Raw genomic sequence first — 20504 nt, 5'->3', positions numbered from 1 at the left:
CACGCTTGTCACCTACGAACAGCTCGCAAAAAAACCGGCAGTTCAGAGGTCCGGCGTGAATGTTTGCATGCGCTTTTTATCTCACGATTTCAAAATGGCCGATACGAGGCGGTACGAAAACGAATGGCTCGATTTAGCAGTCTGCGCGGACGCTATACGAAATGCGGTACAGTGGAAACATTCAATGGCTCAATTAAACCCAGTCATATCCTGTTTCAGCGGAACTTAGCAAACGGTGGAAGCCAAGTGCCCAGTGTGCCAATAACAATGTCGGATCAAGGCACATGTGAACGAACCGCAGGAGTGAACTAGTGCATCATGGGCCTGTCACGTGCCTCGTTCCGATGCTCTTACCAGAGTTTTTTCAAATACTGAAAACAATAAAATATTTAGGTGACTGTCTACTAGGTCGAACACTAAATACACGAGCCTGAAAAGATTTTGATTTGACTACTAAATTCACAGAAAAATTAAACTTAAACTTAAAAACGCAGAAATCAAAACGGTTAAAACTGTGGAGTTGAAGTGTCTAATCACTGATGATACAGTACCCCAAACGCTCGGAACTGCTGGATGTAATTTCGGATGTTCATTTCAAAGAAACGTTCACGCTTTTGCCTTGTGTTGTGCCGTCTGGGAGTAGCACCGTCGATCTAACGGTTTATTCCGTTTCACTTCCTGTTCATTAAAAAAATAAATAAAAAATAATACAGGATTTTTTTGGTCCTAAACTTTTTTCTAAAACGCACATATAAAATTTTAATATGATAGATGCAACACATAAAGTAGAAGCCTTTGTGAAAACTGTATTTGCGCTCAGTGCATTGGTTCATTTACACACATTTGTTTATGCCCGAACGGCGCTCGAGAAAACTTTGTAAGTTTTCCTACGCTTGATAAGTAGTGCTTCAACGCAGTATAGTAGCATCACGTTGAGGGATTCCGGAGAACTCGCTTGTCGCGTTGCATGCAAAGTCCGTTGGCTAACAACGTGACGTCAAGTGCATTGCGTTTTTAGTGCGGTGCGGCCTCCGCTTGGAGGCACATCCTTCCGGTTGGCGAATTTTAAAAGTTCTCTTTGAGTGTGCATGCGTTATTCAACGGAGGACGTTGACTATTGGTGACTTGAGCGATCGAAAGCGCTGCTGTGGTCGGCTTGCCACGATTGGCTGAATGCTGACTACGACGTCAGCAAAGGACTTCTCATCGACGGAAACGAAAGTAGTGTAAGGACTTCAATTTTGCCGCTGTTGGCAGTTGTTGCTTTTAGGGCGAAATGATTTCAAGCTTCCACCATGCTCACTCACAAACACCATCGAATTTGTTGTTCGCGAGGTAATGACGTCAGAAGAAGGAACCTTAAGAGGACGCCTCCAAAATATCTAGCCGCCAATACTCGGTTCACCCTTATGCTGAGACTAGAAGCTCCGCCTTCAGAGCGAGCTCTCTGCTCTTGCTACCACAAGTGTGAACGCGCAGGCACGCGCATCCAAAGCACTGCGGAAGCCAGCGAGCTTGCGCTGAAGGCGGATCTTCTAGGTATGGTGTTGTGCAGCGCCTTGAGAGGCAACAGGAAAACGAGGGCGTGGTTTTAGAAAGTGATTTCTAGCAGCGCGCGAGTAGTCCTGCGAAGAAAAGATTTTGCTGAGCTACGTTTCCGCCGGTTTCCACAACTTGAGAGAGAAGGTTTAACGAATTGACTCTTGCGAGTGCTCATCACGGTTGCAGGTGCGTTTAGCAGGTGCTTCCATTGTTTTCCAGTTACTAATAGAAAAACAATGAATCACCAGGATTGTAAGTTTAGGATGCGGAGTTGAGGGATCTTATAGGCCTGTTTCTCTCGGTCAGAGGAAGTTGAGATGCACCTCTGCTATCGTTCGTGGGACGCGACCATTTAATGCTGACGTGGAGCGGCGTCCTAGCGTTCCATCACGCACCTTCCACGGGCGTAAACTAGCGCCTGTCAGCGTCTCTCAGCATATGTGCATGGTTTCACTCGCACTAGCAGAGCGTTTGAAAGGACGCAATGCTACACACGGTGGAAACGCGACCTAGAAATGACGGACGTTGCATGGAATGGGCGCTGCTACGGGCCTATAACATGATATGTATTATTTCCCCGCTAAATTTAGCGGCCGGCGGTCATGTGGAACCAACCCCGTGATCGCGTCAAGTTATGTCACTTACGTCGTGTTGTCACGTGACGGCACGACGGAAGTGACGTTCGAAATTAACGCTTTTTTGGAACGCTGTAAAATGCTGACGTGCATTGTATGTTTCCAAAATGAGTCGAATTAATAATTTTCGATGGTGCTCCGCAAGTTTATAATTGAAACCATACCTTTAAACTGTGCAATTAAAAGTTAATTACCCGAGAAAAAATGAAAATCCTAAAAAGCCTTGTACCCGCTCCACGAGTGGTAACTTCAGTGCGCTACTACTCGTCTCACGCGCTCAAAGTCTTTCTGAAAATGACTGATTTAGTGGTTTTTGATAACGCTCAGCAACTTTCTAATTGGAACCATATGTCTATTCCCCCTAATTAAATAGTTGATTAACAAGTTTTAATTAATTATCTGGCTAATTAGTAGGTTTTTGGCAATTCCTGACTTCCGTCGTGGCTGGTAGTTTGTTCCCAAAGAGAGTTTCTTCTTTTTTCAATCGCCCTAATTTTTAGGAGTCTTGAAAGTCTGCGCATAAACACCCGGTATATATATATATATATATATATATATATATATATATATATATATATATATATATATATAACGGGCATGGTGGCGGGAGGCCGAAGGCGTGGGTATAAAACTGAGAAGAAAAAACCCTTAGTGAAAACAGCAACAACGGACGATTTAATCTTCGACGTTTCGGCCGGAGTCCGGCCTTCGTCAGGAAGGCCGGACTCCTGACGAAGGCCGGACTCCGGCCGAAACGTCGAAGGATAAATCATACATAATTAAACAGCGCACAAGGAGAGGGACAGAAAAGGAAGACAGAACAGTTTTCTTCCTTCTCCTTTTCATAGTAAATCGTCAGTTGCGAGTCAGCGCTTGCCTGTTCTGTCTTCCTTTTCTGTCCCTCTCCTTGTGCGCTGTTTAATTATGTATAGCAACCACCAACTAGCCCAAGTATCCACCATTTTGAAGGATAAATCGTCCGTTGTTGCTGTTTTCACTAAGGGTTTTTTTTCTTCTCAGTTTTATATATATATATATATATATATATATATATATATATATATATATATATATATATAAATATATATATATATATATATATATATATATATATATATATATATATGAGGCACCTAGCCAGGATTTTGTTTCGGATATGGGGGTGGAAGGGGCCCACCCATGACAAATTGCTGTATGAGGGGAAGGGGGAGAGGAGGCTTCAGCAAAATGAGATTTCAGGGGGGGGGGGGGGGGGGCCGGGCCCCATGGGCCCTCCTGGCTACGTGCCTGATATATATATATATATATATATCGGGCGCGTAGCCAGGGAGGCCCATGGGGCCCCTCCTGGCTACGTAAAAAAGTAATACGCGAAAAAGGATATTTTTTGTGCGATCCGTAATTTTCGCAGGAATGGTTTGGCTTGCGTTTCGAAAAACACCCTGTATAGCATGCCACCGCCGTTTTAGGGTGGTTCATAGTACTGGAGGTAGCGATCGTGTAACCCCAGCGACAACCAATGGCGTTATAGTCGCAAGACGCAGTATCGGTACATCAAAGCTTACATCGACATTTTCCCACCCAAAACGTATTCCACGTATGACGATTTAGTTGCACAAAACCAAAGGACTGCCTTCGGTGGCTGTAGTGAAGATATAGGCCATTACAATAATTGTCACAATGAAAAAAAAAACGCAAAAAGGACGGGACAAAGTCGGAGAAACACACACATTCGGGGACAGGCGCTGACGAAGGAGAAATGTACAGTAAAACAGTGGATTGCTTGGCTGGTTTGTCGTCATCTGTGCGCTACTATATTAGACTGCCGGGATATGGAACGTTCCCTGAGCATGCGCAGGCACTTTCTTTTGCGGGATGTCAGACGCCGCGCGCAGTGACTCAACATTTGTTGCCCCCATATTATAAGCGCTAGCACCGTTGTTAACCGTCCCTTGGTTTTGTTTTTTCTCGCCCAGGATCCGTCCTCACGTGGGCCACGTGCCCTTGGTGTCGACCCTGGTGTCTCCGGAGCGCGACGAGGGTCTTCCTTCGGGCGGCTCCGAGGCCGATCCCGAAGCCGGCGCCGCTGGAGGCGCCGTTTGGGACGACGACGGCAGCGCCACGGCCGTGTTCGTCAACCGGCCCTGGGTGCACGACGGACTCGGCAACTTCTTCGGACTCGGGTTCCCTTCCTTCCAGCCCTGGTACAAAGGGTGAGCGCCTCAATCCTCTCCTTTCTACTCAAAATGTGTGCAGGACTAGGGATTCACAGAGAAAGTGTCCCCAAACGAGTGAAACGAAAAAGTGTAACGCGTAAGCCTAACGCAGAAGTGTAACACTCCGAATTTACCAGAGTGCCGTCTTGTGAAATATTCTGGAAAGCGTTTCACAGCTTAACGTTGCTGGGATATTAATTCGGTGTATAAATAATATACACCTATAGTTTGCGAGAAAACTTAATTGACGCGTTCAGTTAAATTCAGCAGAATTTAGCCGGTTGCCGAGTTCAGAAAATCAGATCAGATATACAGCTCATGACACGCTGCATATTCTGGGTTTCCCAACTTTATTAATATAATACATTTAATATTTTCGTCATTGTCAGTGTTCCCGGCGGTACTCGGAACCACGTAGCTTGTTTAACTTCCATCGTGATGTCCTCGAACGCCATTCAATTTAGAAATGAGTGGCCAGGAATTTACTTCAGAGCTCCTTATTCTACGAGAAGGAAGCAGACCAAACAAACCCTTGAAAGACGTATTATTGTTTTGATCGGGAACTGTAAGTATAACGAGTGAATTCACAGAAAGACTACAAATGAGGTTATAAAAGCATGTCGCTGGGCTCGCCTTGAAGTTCCCGTTATGGCACTAATTTACAACTCACAGTTGCGATTGTCTTTCTATAAAATAACCTTTAACGTACTGTTGTTCTAAACACGACATATTATGGTCTCTAAATCCCTGAAATAATCCTGATAGACCTTTCATTTGGTTTATCTAAAACTGAGACGAAACCCTTTTGTGGGTTGGTAAAGTTGTTGGTGACAGTTAAAAAATTGTTCTCAAAACATTGTTCGAGGATAGATTGGAGATCGCTGTTAACAAATTATTTTTACAAAGATGGTGCTGATTAAAAACTTCATCCGTCGAGGGTTGCAAGTTCTAAATCGCGGCGCGCAAATCGCTGCACGCAAAAAAATAATATAAAAAAAGCCCCGATAAATAAATAAAAAACAAACACTCAGACGTTTTCGACCGTTTTTTTACATTGATTAGAAGAAAATGTCTTCTCGCAGTTACACTTCTGTAATATTACACTCACATTAACTGCCAAAGCTGACCAGTTATGCGAGCCATTAAAGATAGATGTGTTCCGTCGTTCTTGCTTTGTTGCCTTGCCCGTGCTAGCTGTTCGTTCTACACGTACAACAATGCTTGAATCCCGCTGAACCGTTCTTCGTCAAAAATTATATTTTGTGACCCTAAAGTATAGGTAATCAGAACCCAAGTCTCCGACCAGTCTCCTAAGATTCCATTGAAGATTGTTGATTTTCCGGAACCCTTTGATGTTTGCCGGAAAGCGGTACTTCGAAGACTTTGGGCGTTCTTACTAAGTTAGTTGATTTAGTAGCAGAGGACAGATGGATCCTCACGCTGACCCATTTGGTGCAGAGGTTCAAACAGTACCGTGGACGCTCTTTGTTGTTCCGACGTTGTTCCGACGTTGTTTTTGGACCCCGGCGGTCACAACAGTGATTCGAGCCGAGTAGCACTCAGTCATCTGTAGCGTCCCCTAACTTCGAAGAAATTGGACGCCGTCCTGTGCGACGGCGTCAAGAAGCTAAGAATCCGTGGGCGGTAATTTTTGGTTCGAATTGCTATTCACTAGTCTCTATGGGTGGCTTGCACATGATATCATCGCACCATGCTAGTACGGTCATGACTTCTTCCTACTTGTCAAAAAGTGAAAATTCGGTGACTGAGAATGCCTGATGCAGAGGGTACGCGCACAGCAGCAAGGCCACCACAGTGACCGTTAAAGCGCGATCCAAACCAACGCTTCTTTTTGCGTCTGTAGGTCGTGCGGCTGCGGATGTGACGTATTTTCGTGACGTCGCGCCGCTTCTTCGCTCCTTCCGGGCGCGCACAAGAAAGTTGGTTGATTTCAACTTCTTTCTCAACGCGCACAAAAACGCGCGGTGACGTAGTAGGGCGCTCCTGTGTCCCGGCCAATCGGTGGAGGGCAAGCTAGTGCCGGCTCCGCGTTTCTCGCCGTCTGGCTGCCCTCTCCTCCCCCCCTTTTATTCTCTTCCAACGCGACAACGCCACCTCTCTCTCTCTCTCTCTTTCTCTCGCCGTCTGGCCGGCCATTCGGTCGCAGTTGCACTTTGCTTGTGCGCTCGTGCCTGCGTGCGCGCGTGCGCGCTCGCCCGAAGTTTCGCCCGTCCAAACCAAAGCGCACGGTTCTGACTCAGAAAGCGCGCCCGGAAACAGCAAAAACGCCACGAAATGCGTCACATCCGCAGCCGCACGACCTGCAGGCGCAAAAAGAAGCGTTGGTTTGGATCGCGCTTAATAGGACGTCAAGTTGGTACATCAGATCTGCAGTACAAGCTCCCCATACGGCGCTAGTTTTCTACCTTCGATAACACTTGGGTGTCTCGTGAGGCAACCAAAGCACGACGGAAGGCAAGGAGTGGGTGCTGGAGGCGGAGCTTCTACAGATCTTAGGTTGCAACAGACTATGCGGAGAGCAAGTCGTCTCCTTTTTGTGCCGGAGTTGCGGTGACGTCAGATCGACGCCGAGCTCTGATTGGCCTTGATTGGGGAATAGTGGGTAGACCTCAACGCTAGATGCCTCGAGGTCTACCCACTATTTTTTTTTTCAATCAGCGAATAAGAGTTTGGCGTTCCGACGTCACCGCAACTACTGCGCAAGAAGCAGACGAACTTGCGCTCCGTATAATTTTGACCTAAATACAGCGTCTGTGCGTGGACATGGAACGTGCTACATTACGTATTAGATGCCTCAGCCCAAATATAACTTTTCCATTTCTCCGCACCTTTTTTTCCCGGTCTCGCCATTCATTGAAATGTCTAACTTAATAACCGCGTTCGCATGTCTTCGCCATGCTCTGTTGGGGTGTAGATGCTCAATCGGGCTTTGTTCGGAGCGCACGTGTGGGAGTTTAGTTCGTGGACTCGTTCCAGTCGACTGATACTTAAACAGTTTTGTCGAGTGATTCCGCGCGCTCGCAAACTGCCACGAGTTGTCTCTGGGACGTCCCAAATAGACGCTTGTTTTTCATGGCCAACGACGCGCCGACCGACGCGGACGAGCAGTAGTCCTTTGTCCACGACGTCGCGACCTGTCGGGCCATCGGTAAAGCCCAGCCGGATTTCCCGTTTCTTTGTTCCTGATTCCGCCTGGCACGAGGCAGCACGGCGGACGGTGTCAACGCATGCGCAGTATGATGAAACGACCATTAGGTCTCGCGTCGGAACGACAGGGCTCTGCTTTCGACGCCTTTTCACGAAGGGGTGGGCGGGGCACCTGGCCTCGGGCGCTGATGAGTACCACGAATCGCTGCGAACCGCCGAAGCGGGCTTGTAAGGCGGCGGGGCAAGCGCGGAGCCGCCTCTAATTCGGGAAACGTGCGAACTCACTGTCCTCTCGAAGCTGGCAATAAACAGGGGGAAATTGTTTCACCTCGCGGCGTCATGTTATGCAGCTGTAATGCACCGAAGGCGGCCATGACGGTGCCGCAGTTGCTTCCGTCGACTTTATCTGGAATGCGGGTGGACGGAAAACCAGACTTGTTCGTCGTATGTGGCATGATCAGAGTGTTAAAACAAAACACGTTTCACGTACTTTTGGAGCTTCGTAGAGGTAAACGAATTTGTTGCGAGATTTTATGAAGTTTTTCTGCCACTCCTGGTGCAGTGACTACACGCGTGATCTTATCATAAGCTTACATTGTGCTCAGTGAAACAGTTTACCGAGATTGAGTAGACCCATACAGTGAATTAGGGAAAAGCTGAGGTAAGTGAATAGCGGTGCAACACCGTTAGAAAAGTGACGCAGTGACTTTTAACCCCGTCACTAGTTGCACGCTCAGAATGACAGGTGTGCTAGCAGAGACTCAACTGGAATGGCCCAGCATTATTCGCAGATTTCTTGTACGCAAACAAACTAAACTCAATGTATCTCATTGTCCCGTAAAATGCACCATCGGTGTTCGCTGTAATCCAGAGATGGGCGAAGAACGGCTCGAATTAAATAGCCTTCTTTCAATCACAGTTTTTGTAGCGCACGGGCAGATGAGACGTCGATGGTAGCCTCGATTGAGCCCTCGGATGGCAAAGCGCTGAACGCGCACATTTTATTAAAACAAAAAAGAAAAATATTTTTCCACTTGATCATTATGAGAGTTACCTTCGTTGATTACCGTGTTTGACTCTTTGTGCGTCATACCAGAGAATAAACGCGCGGGTGTCTTCCATTCTCGAAAGAAACCGCTGCGCAAGCACACGCCTTTGGCACCGCTACGCGACTCAACAGCAAGCCCCGATAATTGAGCTTTAATCACTCCGTCCGTGTACCGAATACGTAGCCTCGCTAAGTGGTTCCAGAGGCGCGCATGAAGGGGTGGGATCCGAAAGTCTGCCGTTCCCTCGCTGTTTATGTAAAGTCGCGTTCCGTGTTGCTGGCGCCCATCGGATGTATCACGCTCGGCCTTGTGGGATTCGGATGAGCGACAGCGCGTCGCGGACGCAGATCGTGTTCTCGTGCTGCTCCTCGTTGACGGAGCCCGCGATCTGCAGGGGCGTCGGAGTTCTTCTCGGGGGACGAACAGTGATCCCCGCTCTGCATTGCAAATGAACGAGAGAGCTGCTGCTGCCGGGGTACAGCGCGTGCGGCCGTGTCGAGCTGCGTCCTCTATCCCGATGCCTTCGGAAGACGCGTCTCAATCCAGCAGGGACATTGTCGTCCCAAATCGGTTCGGGTACAGGCGGATCCGAGATTTGGGTCTGTTCAAAGATGAACGATAAAGAAGAGCAGCGTTGCAAGAAGAACAGTCCATACACCTTTCTTTTTGTCAGTGTTTAGATTACACTTCGTGACAGGATGCCCTCATTCCGTGGCAGGGTTTGTGCAGGTTATTTCCGGCAAACCATGTCAAGGGACGTACTTTGCGAATGCCTTTTAGTGTGGCTGTTTACGTTTCTTTTAGGAGTGGCTGCAAAGCAAACACAACATTTAAAAACAGCGAGGACGGTGCGATGCTAAATAAATTAGGCCAAAAGAGGCAACTTAACATTTTTGTCTTCTGGCTCGTCAGCGAGGCTTGTACGTATAAACGCATAGCCTTTGCAAATAGTCGCTGCAGTTCGAGAGTGGGCCCGTCTACTTGCACACGGAAGTGAAAGATCTTAGAAGAAATCTACTGGCACGTCAAACGTGCCCTGCTAACAACCGAATTCGGCTGTCAGCCGGCGATAGTAAGTCATCGAGGTCTCAAACAATGCGTCGATTTCGTGCCGGCCAGCAAGAAACTGTAATTTTTTTATTACATTTTTATTTATAGGATACTACAGGCCATTGAGGGCCCAAGTAGGAGTGGGGTACAACATACTCCGCGCAAGGTGGTTCTTACGAGATTGGATTGTCGGAGGTAGAAGCGACGATTTTGGCGTTGGAAACGTGTACGTCTTGATAAGATCACACATAGCTAATCTAAAATTCAACTACATATATCTTAATTATCTACATAAAGGCGAAAATTTGTAATGCTCCACTAAGAGTCAGACTTTTCTCACCACGGCTCTTGAGCTGAAAACGAGCAGATAAACGAATATATAAAATAATAAGAATAATAATAACAATGCTTTATTATTATTATTATTATTTCACTGAATGCTTGAAGATGTTGGTAAAAATAACATTTATTAAGTCTCTTAGATCCTAAAGACGGTTAGGTGTTTCATGAGCACAAGCATACTATATTTACCACGTGTAAATTTTGCATGTATTGCAGTTGCCCCGTATAAATTAAGGAAGGAAGGAAGGAAGACAAAAAACGTATTCCAGTTCGGTTTTACAAAAAATGTTTTTTTTGAACAATATTAGAACATTATAACTCACAAACGAATCTTCTGGGAATGCCCAAGGTCCTGAAAATAAAGGGAACGTAATATGAATTGATTTTAACGATCCTTCGGATAGAATATTTTTGCGTGCAATGAAACGTTTCTAGCATACTTCGCGTTGAGCATTCTTAAAAATTTAGGGCGCTTTGTTTATCTGCTGGAAGCCTTTACAACTCTAGATGCGTAACCCTATTTAAAAATTTTATTTGTGTGAGAAATTTCTTTGTCCAATGAAGACACATGAATCATACAAGATATAAAAGAACATATAAGAACCATATAAGACATTTGTGAAAAGTTTATTATATTGTTCTTTTATGTTCTTATATATCTGATATAGTTCTTATATAGTTCCTATGTAATTTTTATGTGGTTATTATATGTTCTTATATATCTTGTATGAAACATATGTGTTTATTGGACAGAAGAAATATCTCATACAAATGGCTTTTTCACTATGGAAACACATCGATTTTGTATCATCAATGGATATAAATCGGAGGAAAAATATTATTATATTCTGTGTTGATGTCGCGTAATAAATACCCAGGTTCCCGAAGTCCAGAAACAGTCGTTAAGATATTTCAATGAGAGTAAATGATAATTAATGTCAAGTTATAGCAAACTACTTCAACATATGAAAAATGACCTTACAACAGCGAGTTTAAGTGGCGATCATATGGCGATAATAACCACTCTGGTCAAACTGAAAGGGCACGTAGATTTTGTAAAATCATGTAAAACGATTAAAAAAAATAAGACTAAAGAACGCAAATGGAAAAATTCTTACCCAATTGTCCTTATCAAAATATCTCCTGTTTACTCTAGCACTTCTTTTGTGTTAGGATGTGATATTGAATTAAAAGGCGCAAAGGACAGACACGGATATGAAGTAGACAGGACGTCGCTACTTCATGTCCGCGTCTGTCCATTGCGCTTTTCAATTCAATATGTTAAACCAACTAGCTCATCTAATATTTTAGGATGTGGTACCTTCACATACAGCAGAGTTTTCAGTAAACTTGTCATATATTTATTTATTTATGTATTATACTATCATGGCCGAAGCATGGGAGTGGTGATTTGGGAACTCAAAGATAATTAAAAGTAGTTATACAGGCTCTAAACGAAAATTAATGAGCAAGTACACCCTTAAACCTAATAAAATAACTGATGGATGCTATAGAAGAGGAAGGCGGTTTAAATCACAGGAGATTTTGGGGATGAAAGAACCCTAGAAAGATCGAGGTACTGTTACATATGGCTATGTCAACCTTGCTGTTATGGTCGAGGCGTGAAGATATATAGATTGGATCATTAATTAGTTGTGCTTTTAGACTGGAATTATTGTAATATATTTGATGAAATAGACATAGACGAGAGATCATGCGCCGGATATAACGGAGGGGTAATGAGAGATTGCATTTCATTGACGTGACCCTCGACATACGATGGTAGTTCGAGGGTATGAAACGAGCTGACCGGTTTTGAACGGCTTCACGAACTGATATAGATAGTTCTAAACCAGGATACCCGACTGAGCATGCACATTCGAGTTTGCTGCGTGCTATAGTGTTATGAAGTAATAATTTTAAAGATAATGGGGCTGAAGAAAAATTGCGTCTTATGTATCCAAACATCCGATTACTGTTGCTTATAACATATTCGGTATGATATTTCCATGATAAGTCAGATGCAATGTGGAGACCTAGGTATTTATGAGATGATACAATTTCAAGGTGATTATCTGACAAATGGTAGAAAAGACAGGGTGTGGTTTAATTGGCGATTCTCATTGCCTTGCACTTGCTAGTATTCAATTTTATTTGTCAAGAATCGCACCACTATTTAATACCCTTAATGTCTGATTGAATTATGTGAACGTCCGAAATGTTGGTGATTTCATGACCAACGACGCAGTCATCAAGAAATAAGTTATATAGAAGAGGGAACTTGAGTTGGGAAGTCGTTTATATGAATCAGGAATAAACAAGGACCAAGGACAGAGCCCTTTGGTACACCGGAGTTAACACTGACAGGTAAAGAGTCATTGCCATTTACTGTTACAAGTTGTGATCGGTTAGTTAGCAAACGCTCTAACCAAAATAAAATATTGGGATCAATATTGACAGCACTGAGCTTGTATAGTATAAGTTTATGGGACTTCTTTTCGAATGCCTTTGAGAAGTCTAAGAAGGAGCTGTGAGTCTGAGATCCCTGATTGAGAGTTGGATGCATGTTATGGGGGATAACTGCAGTCATGTTCAGAAGTCGTCATTAAAAAAGGCACATCCACTCAGGGGTTTTTCAATACGCTAATTGGATTTGCTGTGGATTTGAATGCAGACATGAACATGTAAAGAGCAGCGCGTGACAGTCCTTTTTTATATGCATCTCTGTTGCACAGTCGATATGACGTCAATTAAACTTGACAGCGTTTTGTGTACAAGTAAGTTGTGAGCGCAATTAAACGGGGTTGCACGTCTTTCGAAAGAGCGAGTTCTAACCTCTCCGCTACCTCGTCTGAACGCCACAATATGTGCTCCGAGAAGGCGATTTGCGTGACCCGTCCACAGTCCTGTTGTTGACAGAACCTTCCTTCTGCTTTCGTCCAGGCCCAACGTGTGCAAGCTGAGCAAGGAGGTGAACGACGACGCCGAGGGCAACGGGTCGCTGGCCTTCGCCTTCAACTTCCAGTCGAAGCAGTGCCAGGAGACCGAAGACGCCTTCATCTGCACCACCAAGTGAGTTCGCCCGTCTGCCGGGTCAGAATAAGAAAGACTCGATATGCTCCTAGTATGGACACTCTATTCCTTGATTGCCTTCTGGGCGCCGCCACTTTGTCGTCAGTACAGGGCGGTCGCAATTGGCGATAGTTGCGATCCAAGAATGCGACTCTTTGAGCTTTAGACACAATGTCACAAAGCTTAAAGGGGCACTGACACCCCAAAGGTCGTATTTATTTTTATTGTCTAAAACGATGCAAGTTGCAGTCATAGACACGCAAAAAAAACCGCATCGCGAAAAAAAAAATTTCCCGCGCGCGCGCGCGCCTTTTTATTTTTGGCGTTTGATTTTCCCGCCTCTCGCCTCCTCGCTTCTTTTGATCGGTGACGTCAAAAATCAGGAAATTTAGAAGCTTTGTAGGCGACATCTCTATAACATTTAATAACGGCAATCGTAAAACATGTTTTTTAACGCAATTGCGAACGCACTACCCCAAGTAGCACAACACGCCGGGTTGGGGATGGGGCGGTATTGGCCTGCCGGGATAACGATACCGGCCAGTACCGGAAACGCCCCAAGGGGCGACATTGGCCGGGCCCAATGCCGGAATCCGGCCGGTACTGGGAACTTATTGGGAAACCGGGATGCCGGGAATACGGGATGTTCCCAGCGAGCTCCCGACACAGATCCCCGGCATGGAACCGGTGGTACGGTAGGAAACCATCAGTGTGCCAGCGTGTTTCCGGGTCAGAGCCAGTCCAATTGCGGATTAGTCCCAGCGTAAAAACAGATCAGTGCCAGCATAATTGCAGGTCATTGCCTGCGAAATTGCGGATCAGCACCAGCGTATGCGTTATTCAGTGTACCCACTTGAACTTGGACTTGAACTGAAAAAAGCCGGTTTAGTATTTGTGCAATTTTAAGAAACAATTCTGTGTGAACAATTGACTTTCTCCATGTATACAGTATACTCATGGCAATTACTGTATACTCGTTGAGACGACATGTCCCATTCATCTGTCGCCCAGATGCATATTGTGGGTAGTACAAGAAGGGAACATACAAATTTTTTTTTACCGTGACATTCTTTATTGTGACTCGTGCATCCATAGCAGCTAGCTCCTCAGCCAGAGTGTCCCTCATCGTCAAGGGCGGTTGGAACCACCAGTGGAGTGTCCGTCTTTTTAACTCTATTGCCCTTGCCCGCCTCCCTGCCCGTCAGCCACTTCTGCACCGCGTCCACGCTGCACGAGTGCAACTTTGTATGGCACCTGTAAAGAGAATTGTCAGATCACACAGATTAGTTGAAGGATAGGGGAAGCCAATATCTTGCATATTAGCTACACACAAGGTGCTGTTCACACACTGCAGTTTGTGAGCGTTTACTTTGTGTAAATATAGGTCCCTCACTTAGCCTGCAATTCAAAGGTGACAGAAAGAGAGCACCACAGAGGTGGAGATTGTGCGTTTGGCTACCACGCTAAGGTGCAGATTCTATGGAGGCATATGGCTATTTCACGCAACATCCTATTAATCTGAAATGGGGGGCGAGACGGGGCAAGGGCGAGAAGGGGTGGGGTGCAGAGATGAGTGGTTAAAAAAAGAGCAAAACTTCCCCAACTGACACTCTACAGACCAAGGCCTCTAAATGGTCGTCATTAGATTTTCAACCTGGAAACTAACAGGATAACAAGACAAGAGCAACAAAAACCTTTTTTCACAGTTCCTTCAAGACGCTGCTTTTCAGTATGAAGGTTCCGAGAATGGTAACACAGGAGATATTCATAATAAAAAATGCAAGTCAAATTTAAAAAAAAAAAAAAAAATAACGACAGGAATTGACGACTTAAATTTTGCATATTGCAAGACTTAAGAAGAAACTGAAGCTGTTCTGTATTTGAGGAAGAACACCAAAATCGTCTTGATATGGCATCCAGGATCACGAATATCGAGTTCATTTTTTCAATCTGGTGCACGGAGGCTGCAGAAATTAATTTCTAAAGTACAGCTGAAGCCCCTCCTTCCCGGGGCGTGACGTCATGCTGGGAGTTTTCGGAATTTCTGCTCTCGCTCATCTTCAGCTCCTGTCAAACCTATGCACGTGAACTCTTGTATTTGTAAAAAGGTCAGAAATAGACGCCACAACTGGCATCAGTGTGGAAAAATACAACTGGCAAGCTTGCAATTGCACGCGCCGCCCACACGAGCGACACGTGCTTGGCGCCCCAAAGATCCTAGTACGACGTCACGACTGCTCTGAGGCTTTTCGTGTTTTCTCGCGTCTAGTTACACCTTCGGGGAAAACGAAAGTGATATTCAGATTCACAGGACAAAAATACGCCAGAAGTCACCTATAACTCGTTTTTTTGTCAAAAAGTGTTTCAGTTTCCCTTTAATTGTCAACCTGTTTCAAAGATTGTGCTTGTCTATTGAGCTCCAATAGAGATACCATCATTTTAATAGCTAGTAAAGAATATGCATTACCGATGACCACCTTACACATCATGGCGTCCTTGAACCTTGACTTTCCTTGGTAGCCCAGAAGGGCTGGAGAACTGCTCCTGGACTTGCTTTGAGAACAGGCGTCCCACCATCTCTCGTACCACCTTCTGCAGGTTCTTGCTGTCTCCTAGAGACACGAGCTGCTCCTGCTAGAAAGACAAAATGTGTTCTCAATATGTCAATAAAGTTATTTATATGCAGATACAATGGTATGAACATGTCTCAAGTAAGAGAATGTGAATGCCCAGGTAAATGCAGCAAGCCACACTATACATGCATCAAAATGTTACAATATTTACAAGAGAGAGAATAAAAAATATTAGAATATATGGCATCTCTACCTGTCTTAGACGAAACCAGAAAGATTAAAATATTCCCCTCCATACTCCGCTAAATCTCATTAGTCAGTCAAATTCGTTGCAACGTTCAAATTGTGCAAACGTTTTGACAGATCCTCTTTGCCCATCAGCATCCACTCAGTAATTTTAATAATGTATGTGGTTCTCAAAAAAGTGCATTCAAGACCCTGCGCATCTTGACTTTGTTAAAGCTTAGTCTAGCTGCCGGCTAGTCACCCTACAAATTTATCACCTATTTTACGACTTTACAAAGACTGGAATTGAAAAAGGCATAAAAAGGCAGGAATTGACCAAAACCGTCATCATAGTTGCAAAAAATGGCAACAGCAGCACAGTATGAGTAGTTACCTTTCCATATTTTTGTTTAGTGCTGACTCAGTTGTGGCCCTGTAGGCCAATGAACTAACTTACTCAGCTCAAGCTCGCCTCAGGTAATAATCGCTTGCGCGACTACCGTATGCTATGCCTGGAGACACAGCTACGCATGCACTCACACCCCCTGAATAAAGTGGCGGATGCAATGACAGTTACTCTTTCACCTTGGAAAATTTGATTTCCTCTCATAGGGTGACCTTCGGTTAGGACTGGCTACCATCTCATTTTGGAAATGCACTACTAATGTAAAGATGGAATTAATTAAGATTTATCTGGCAACCCCTTACAAATTTGTTTGGGCATACGCATATGGTGGGCACGCTCAAAAGCGATTTTAGACCAGGCTAAAAGTTATTTTCAAGCATGTACCTTTACTTCTGTAGCAGATGCCGAAAGCACAAATGAATTTATTGCCCTAAATATTTAGATCTCTTGATTATAGCCTCAAGTGAGAACAGGAACAAAACCAAAAGAAGCCCAATATATACTACAGCATATCGATCCTTCTGTCAAGCAAGCATTAAACACAAAAAGCACGCAGGCAGGTTTGTGTGTGCTCCGCACACATACTCACGGCGAGAGTTGTTGCAGGTGCGGAATTTAACTTCTAAGGATATAACGGGCAGAAGTGTCGTAGCAAATCAGCATGATTTATGATTATTTGCAGGCCGACATATTGTAAGCACCCAAAGGCATATATGTTGGGCGATTTTACTTCCCCCGTTGTGAAATGCTTTACTTAAAAATATTTCAAGAAGCGGCAGTTGAAAAAGACATAAAATGCCGTTCAATGAGGATGCACATGAAGGCCTCTTGTCTACACGACCTTCGGGTGGAAAGAACTGTTCAAAAATGTAATGATGCACAAATATTTAATTTTTGGTGGCCACCGTCCATCATTTCTCCCTTCAGTAGCCTCTATGAAACGCAGTTTAACAATTGCAAAAAGTTTACGCAGGCTACTAAAGCTGACTTACAAAACGTGCAACTGGCGTTGCGTCACCTTGACACAATTCTATCGCACGGTTCAGTTTAAGGGTACCCCTTACAATAAATAGCCTTCCATTGTGCATTGGCTGTGCATGCACTCTGCTGTTATAAATAACAGAAGGCCCGTAATGAAGGTAGGGCAACTTACTCATTTTTGATTTGCCACCGACCGTGCTTAAAACATAGTTTGGGTGGGCATCCATTTGAAATGTTACGGTAAAAGGCTTCAGTCCACATTCCAATCCCATTTGCATAAATCTTCAGATAACCCAAGTTAAACCACAAAGTAAGAATTGTAGCCTTATGCCCGTCAATATTGTGAAAAAGAGGACACATAAATACCGGCAGTGTCCTGTTGGTGAAGTTCTTCAGCTGCGCTTCTGCAGCATAAGCTGTTCCATGTTGCGGAGAGGCATCAGGAACAGCTCGGGTGGTTCAGGCCTGGCCAGTTCCTGGGGCGTCGCCTGTTCCCCGGGCCTCGCCTGCTCTCCCTGGTGCTTGAAAGACACCACGTGCCCGAGCACCAGCCCAACAGACTTGCAGTTCCCTGTTCTGCTGCTGTAGGTGCCCATTCTGGATGTGCAGGTCTATCACGGCCTAAGCAGCTGAACGTCGAAGGCTGCAAGATAACCAAAGCATAAGAAAGCATTATCCATTTTGCTGATCAACATTATGCACTGATGATGCGAAGAAACTTTTTCAGAAACTTGGGTTTCGGGAAGTTTCAGAAGAATGCTTGAACCTACAGGTGTTTCGGATGGTTTGGGTAGCTTTGGAACGGTTGCCAGACACAGTGAGTGTTTCAAATTTTTGTAAAAATTTAAGAGAAATTATTTTTTGTATGCAATATTTATAAATTTAATAAAAAAAATGTGTTAATCAAATAAACTTTCTGAAAAGGAGACACAGCCCCAATTTTCAGAACTTCACAGTTTTGGCTTGTACGGTCAAAATGAATGCTTCCAGAAAGTTTTATGATGTTTTTTGACAATCAAAGGAAATAACAATACTGATTCGTCGGCAATGCACGCAAGACGCGCTGCGCTTGGCTGCGATAAGCACCAGTTTAAAAATCTGATATATAGGTCCGTGCCTATTAGGCCTAGCTTGGTGCCTGTACCCTTGTTGGAACTGCCATTTTCTGGGCTTTCAGGACGGCCTTTTTTTTAAACTATCAACCGTCTAAGAATGGGAGAGAATCCCGTTAAGAACACTTGCCCTGGTATAGAAAACGAAATTGGCTGCAAGTGGCTGCTCTGTGGTCACATGATACCTCGCACCTAGGCATATGATGCTTTAGAATGAATTGGCACTTCCAAGTAAAGCACAGGTCATCAATTGCGCCCCTTGTTAAATAGCAGAAGTTCCCAATGCAACTTTTTTTCTATCGTTTCACTTGCAGCATACAGCGCGTAACAGATGATCCACCTTTCTTCGGTTCTGGTAGCAGACGACGCAACGGCGTCTTGTTTCATGCAGCAAATGACACTCTAGGGCAGACAAGCACTCCCTCTTTACTCACGTTAGCAGGCGACGTGTCTGTTAAAGAAAGGTCAGCTCCCTCAGTACAAGCCTACCGAGATCTCAATTTCACAAAACACCAAAATCGGGCCATTAGTACAACATTTCAAGGTACAAACAGAAGCTGCACAGCACGGCGCCGAAGCAAACTTGCTGCACCTAAAAACAAGCCTCTACGCTGTCCGTCGAACCTCTCCAAAGTAGGACAGCACCACGGCCATTCTTGGCAGCATGCAATGCTTTCCCACAGCATTACGAGAAAGTTTTGTGCCCAGTAGCGTATTGAAGGACTCTGTCACCACTGTAATTGTGCATGTGTCACTACGAAGATTTTGGAGCTAACTAAATTGAGCAACGCACGCAAGCTAATCTGGTCAAGCATGCTAACAGAGGGCAGATCAAAAACGTGTGCTAGCACATTATCAGGACTTTAGGTGAAAAGGAACAGTACAAAATAATACTTACTGCATTTCTGCAAACTTGATGCTCTGAACGAAGGCCAGTCAGGGTCTGGTGCTCGGTACGCTCGCACACGAGACAAGATGTCCGCCCCAAAATTTTGCTTGGCCTCACGCCGTTGTTTCATACTCACGTCAAACCACAACAGAGGGACGGGCGCCACCGTTATTTCGTCATTCTCTTCGATGAACAGTACTCCTCCTCACTAGAATAAAAGGCGTGGTCAGACATGATGTTCATTCAAGTTACTTCACACTGTCAGGTCTTCGCAACCTTTAGCATATAATATAATAACTCCATGGCTATATCCCCATGCACGGCCACAATGAAACACGACGGCGTCGCATTCCGGTAACGCCAAATAATAAAAGTAGCAGTAAAAGAGAAAAACGGTGCTCATTTCGCGTAAAGGTCTGTTTACACCATGCTTTGAAGCTTTTTACTTGCAACGGTTTCGTGATACCCAGGTTTTGTGCAAATAGCTTATTTACATCCAGTTTTTCAAGCAATGGCAATGGCGTTTCGACTATACTCCGTTCATTTTTAAGCTGAGACTAGAAGCTCCGCCTTCAACGCAAGCTTTCTGCCCTTGCTAACACAAGTGCGATCATGCAGGCACGCAAAACCAAAGCACTGCAGAAGCCAGCGAGCTCGCACTGAAGGCAGAGATTCTAGTCTCAGCTTAGGGGCGAACGAAGTATACATTCCTTGCATAAGACGACATGCTAGGTAAGGACGGGGCCCTGTGCCATGCCGGTGGTGGACTGCACAACGCGCGGTTGTGCTTACCAAGGCGTAGGATGCCGCTAACTCCCTGGACATACCGTAGAATACCGTGCATCCGCCCATTCCACATTATGCGCCCATTACCAAATTTTTGAGATCTGAGGAAATACGCACAGTACATTTATATGTAAAATTGACGACCGGACAAGCACCCATCCCCCATTTTTTTGCGATTATTTCCAAAGTTTGAGTGCGCGCTTGCCCGGTATTTAACGGTACACCGTATTTTCATGGAAGGAACCTAGTTTTGTTTGATGTGAACTCGGAAAAACGAGCCGAGCTTACGATGATGACGTTTAGCCAGTACGTGCGGAATTTTTCAGCATTGGTGTGATTGCGCTACGAGCAGAAAGTTTCGATATACCGCTAAGTTATAATGCAAAAAAAAAATGTTGTGTCGAAAAAAAAAAAAAAAGTTGTATTGCGTGCCCCAAAATTTGACGAGCGGCTCTAGG

The 20504-nt window shown here is 44.8% G+C and overlaps 1 protein-coding gene across 1 annotated transcript in view; it reads left to right on the top strand.

The window, feature by feature from the left end:
* LOC115329210 (transforming growth factor-beta-induced protein ig-h3) overlaps nt 1-20504 on the top strand; it is a 53059-nt gene that overhangs the window by 8385 nt on the left and 24170 nt on the right. The window contains exons 2-3 of the mRNA XM_029990751.4: nt 4154-4390; nt 12946-13074. Coding sequence (XP_029846611.3) covers nt 4154-4390; nt 12946-13074 — 366 coding nt within the window. The remainder of the gene's footprint in view (nt 1-4153; nt 4391-12945; nt 13075-20504) is intronic.

Source organism: Ixodes scapularis, unplaced genomic scaffold (assembly GCF_016920785.2).
Source record: "Ixodes scapularis isolate PalLabHiFi unplaced genomic scaffold, ASM1692078v2 PGA_scaffold8__174_contigs__length_109621045, whole genome shotgun sequence".
In the NCBI taxonomy this organism is placed as follows: domain Eukaryota; kingdom Metazoa; phylum Arthropoda; class Arachnida; order Ixodida; family Ixodidae; genus Ixodes; species Ixodes scapularis.
This window is presented reverse-complemented; position numbering and strand designations above follow the sequence as displayed.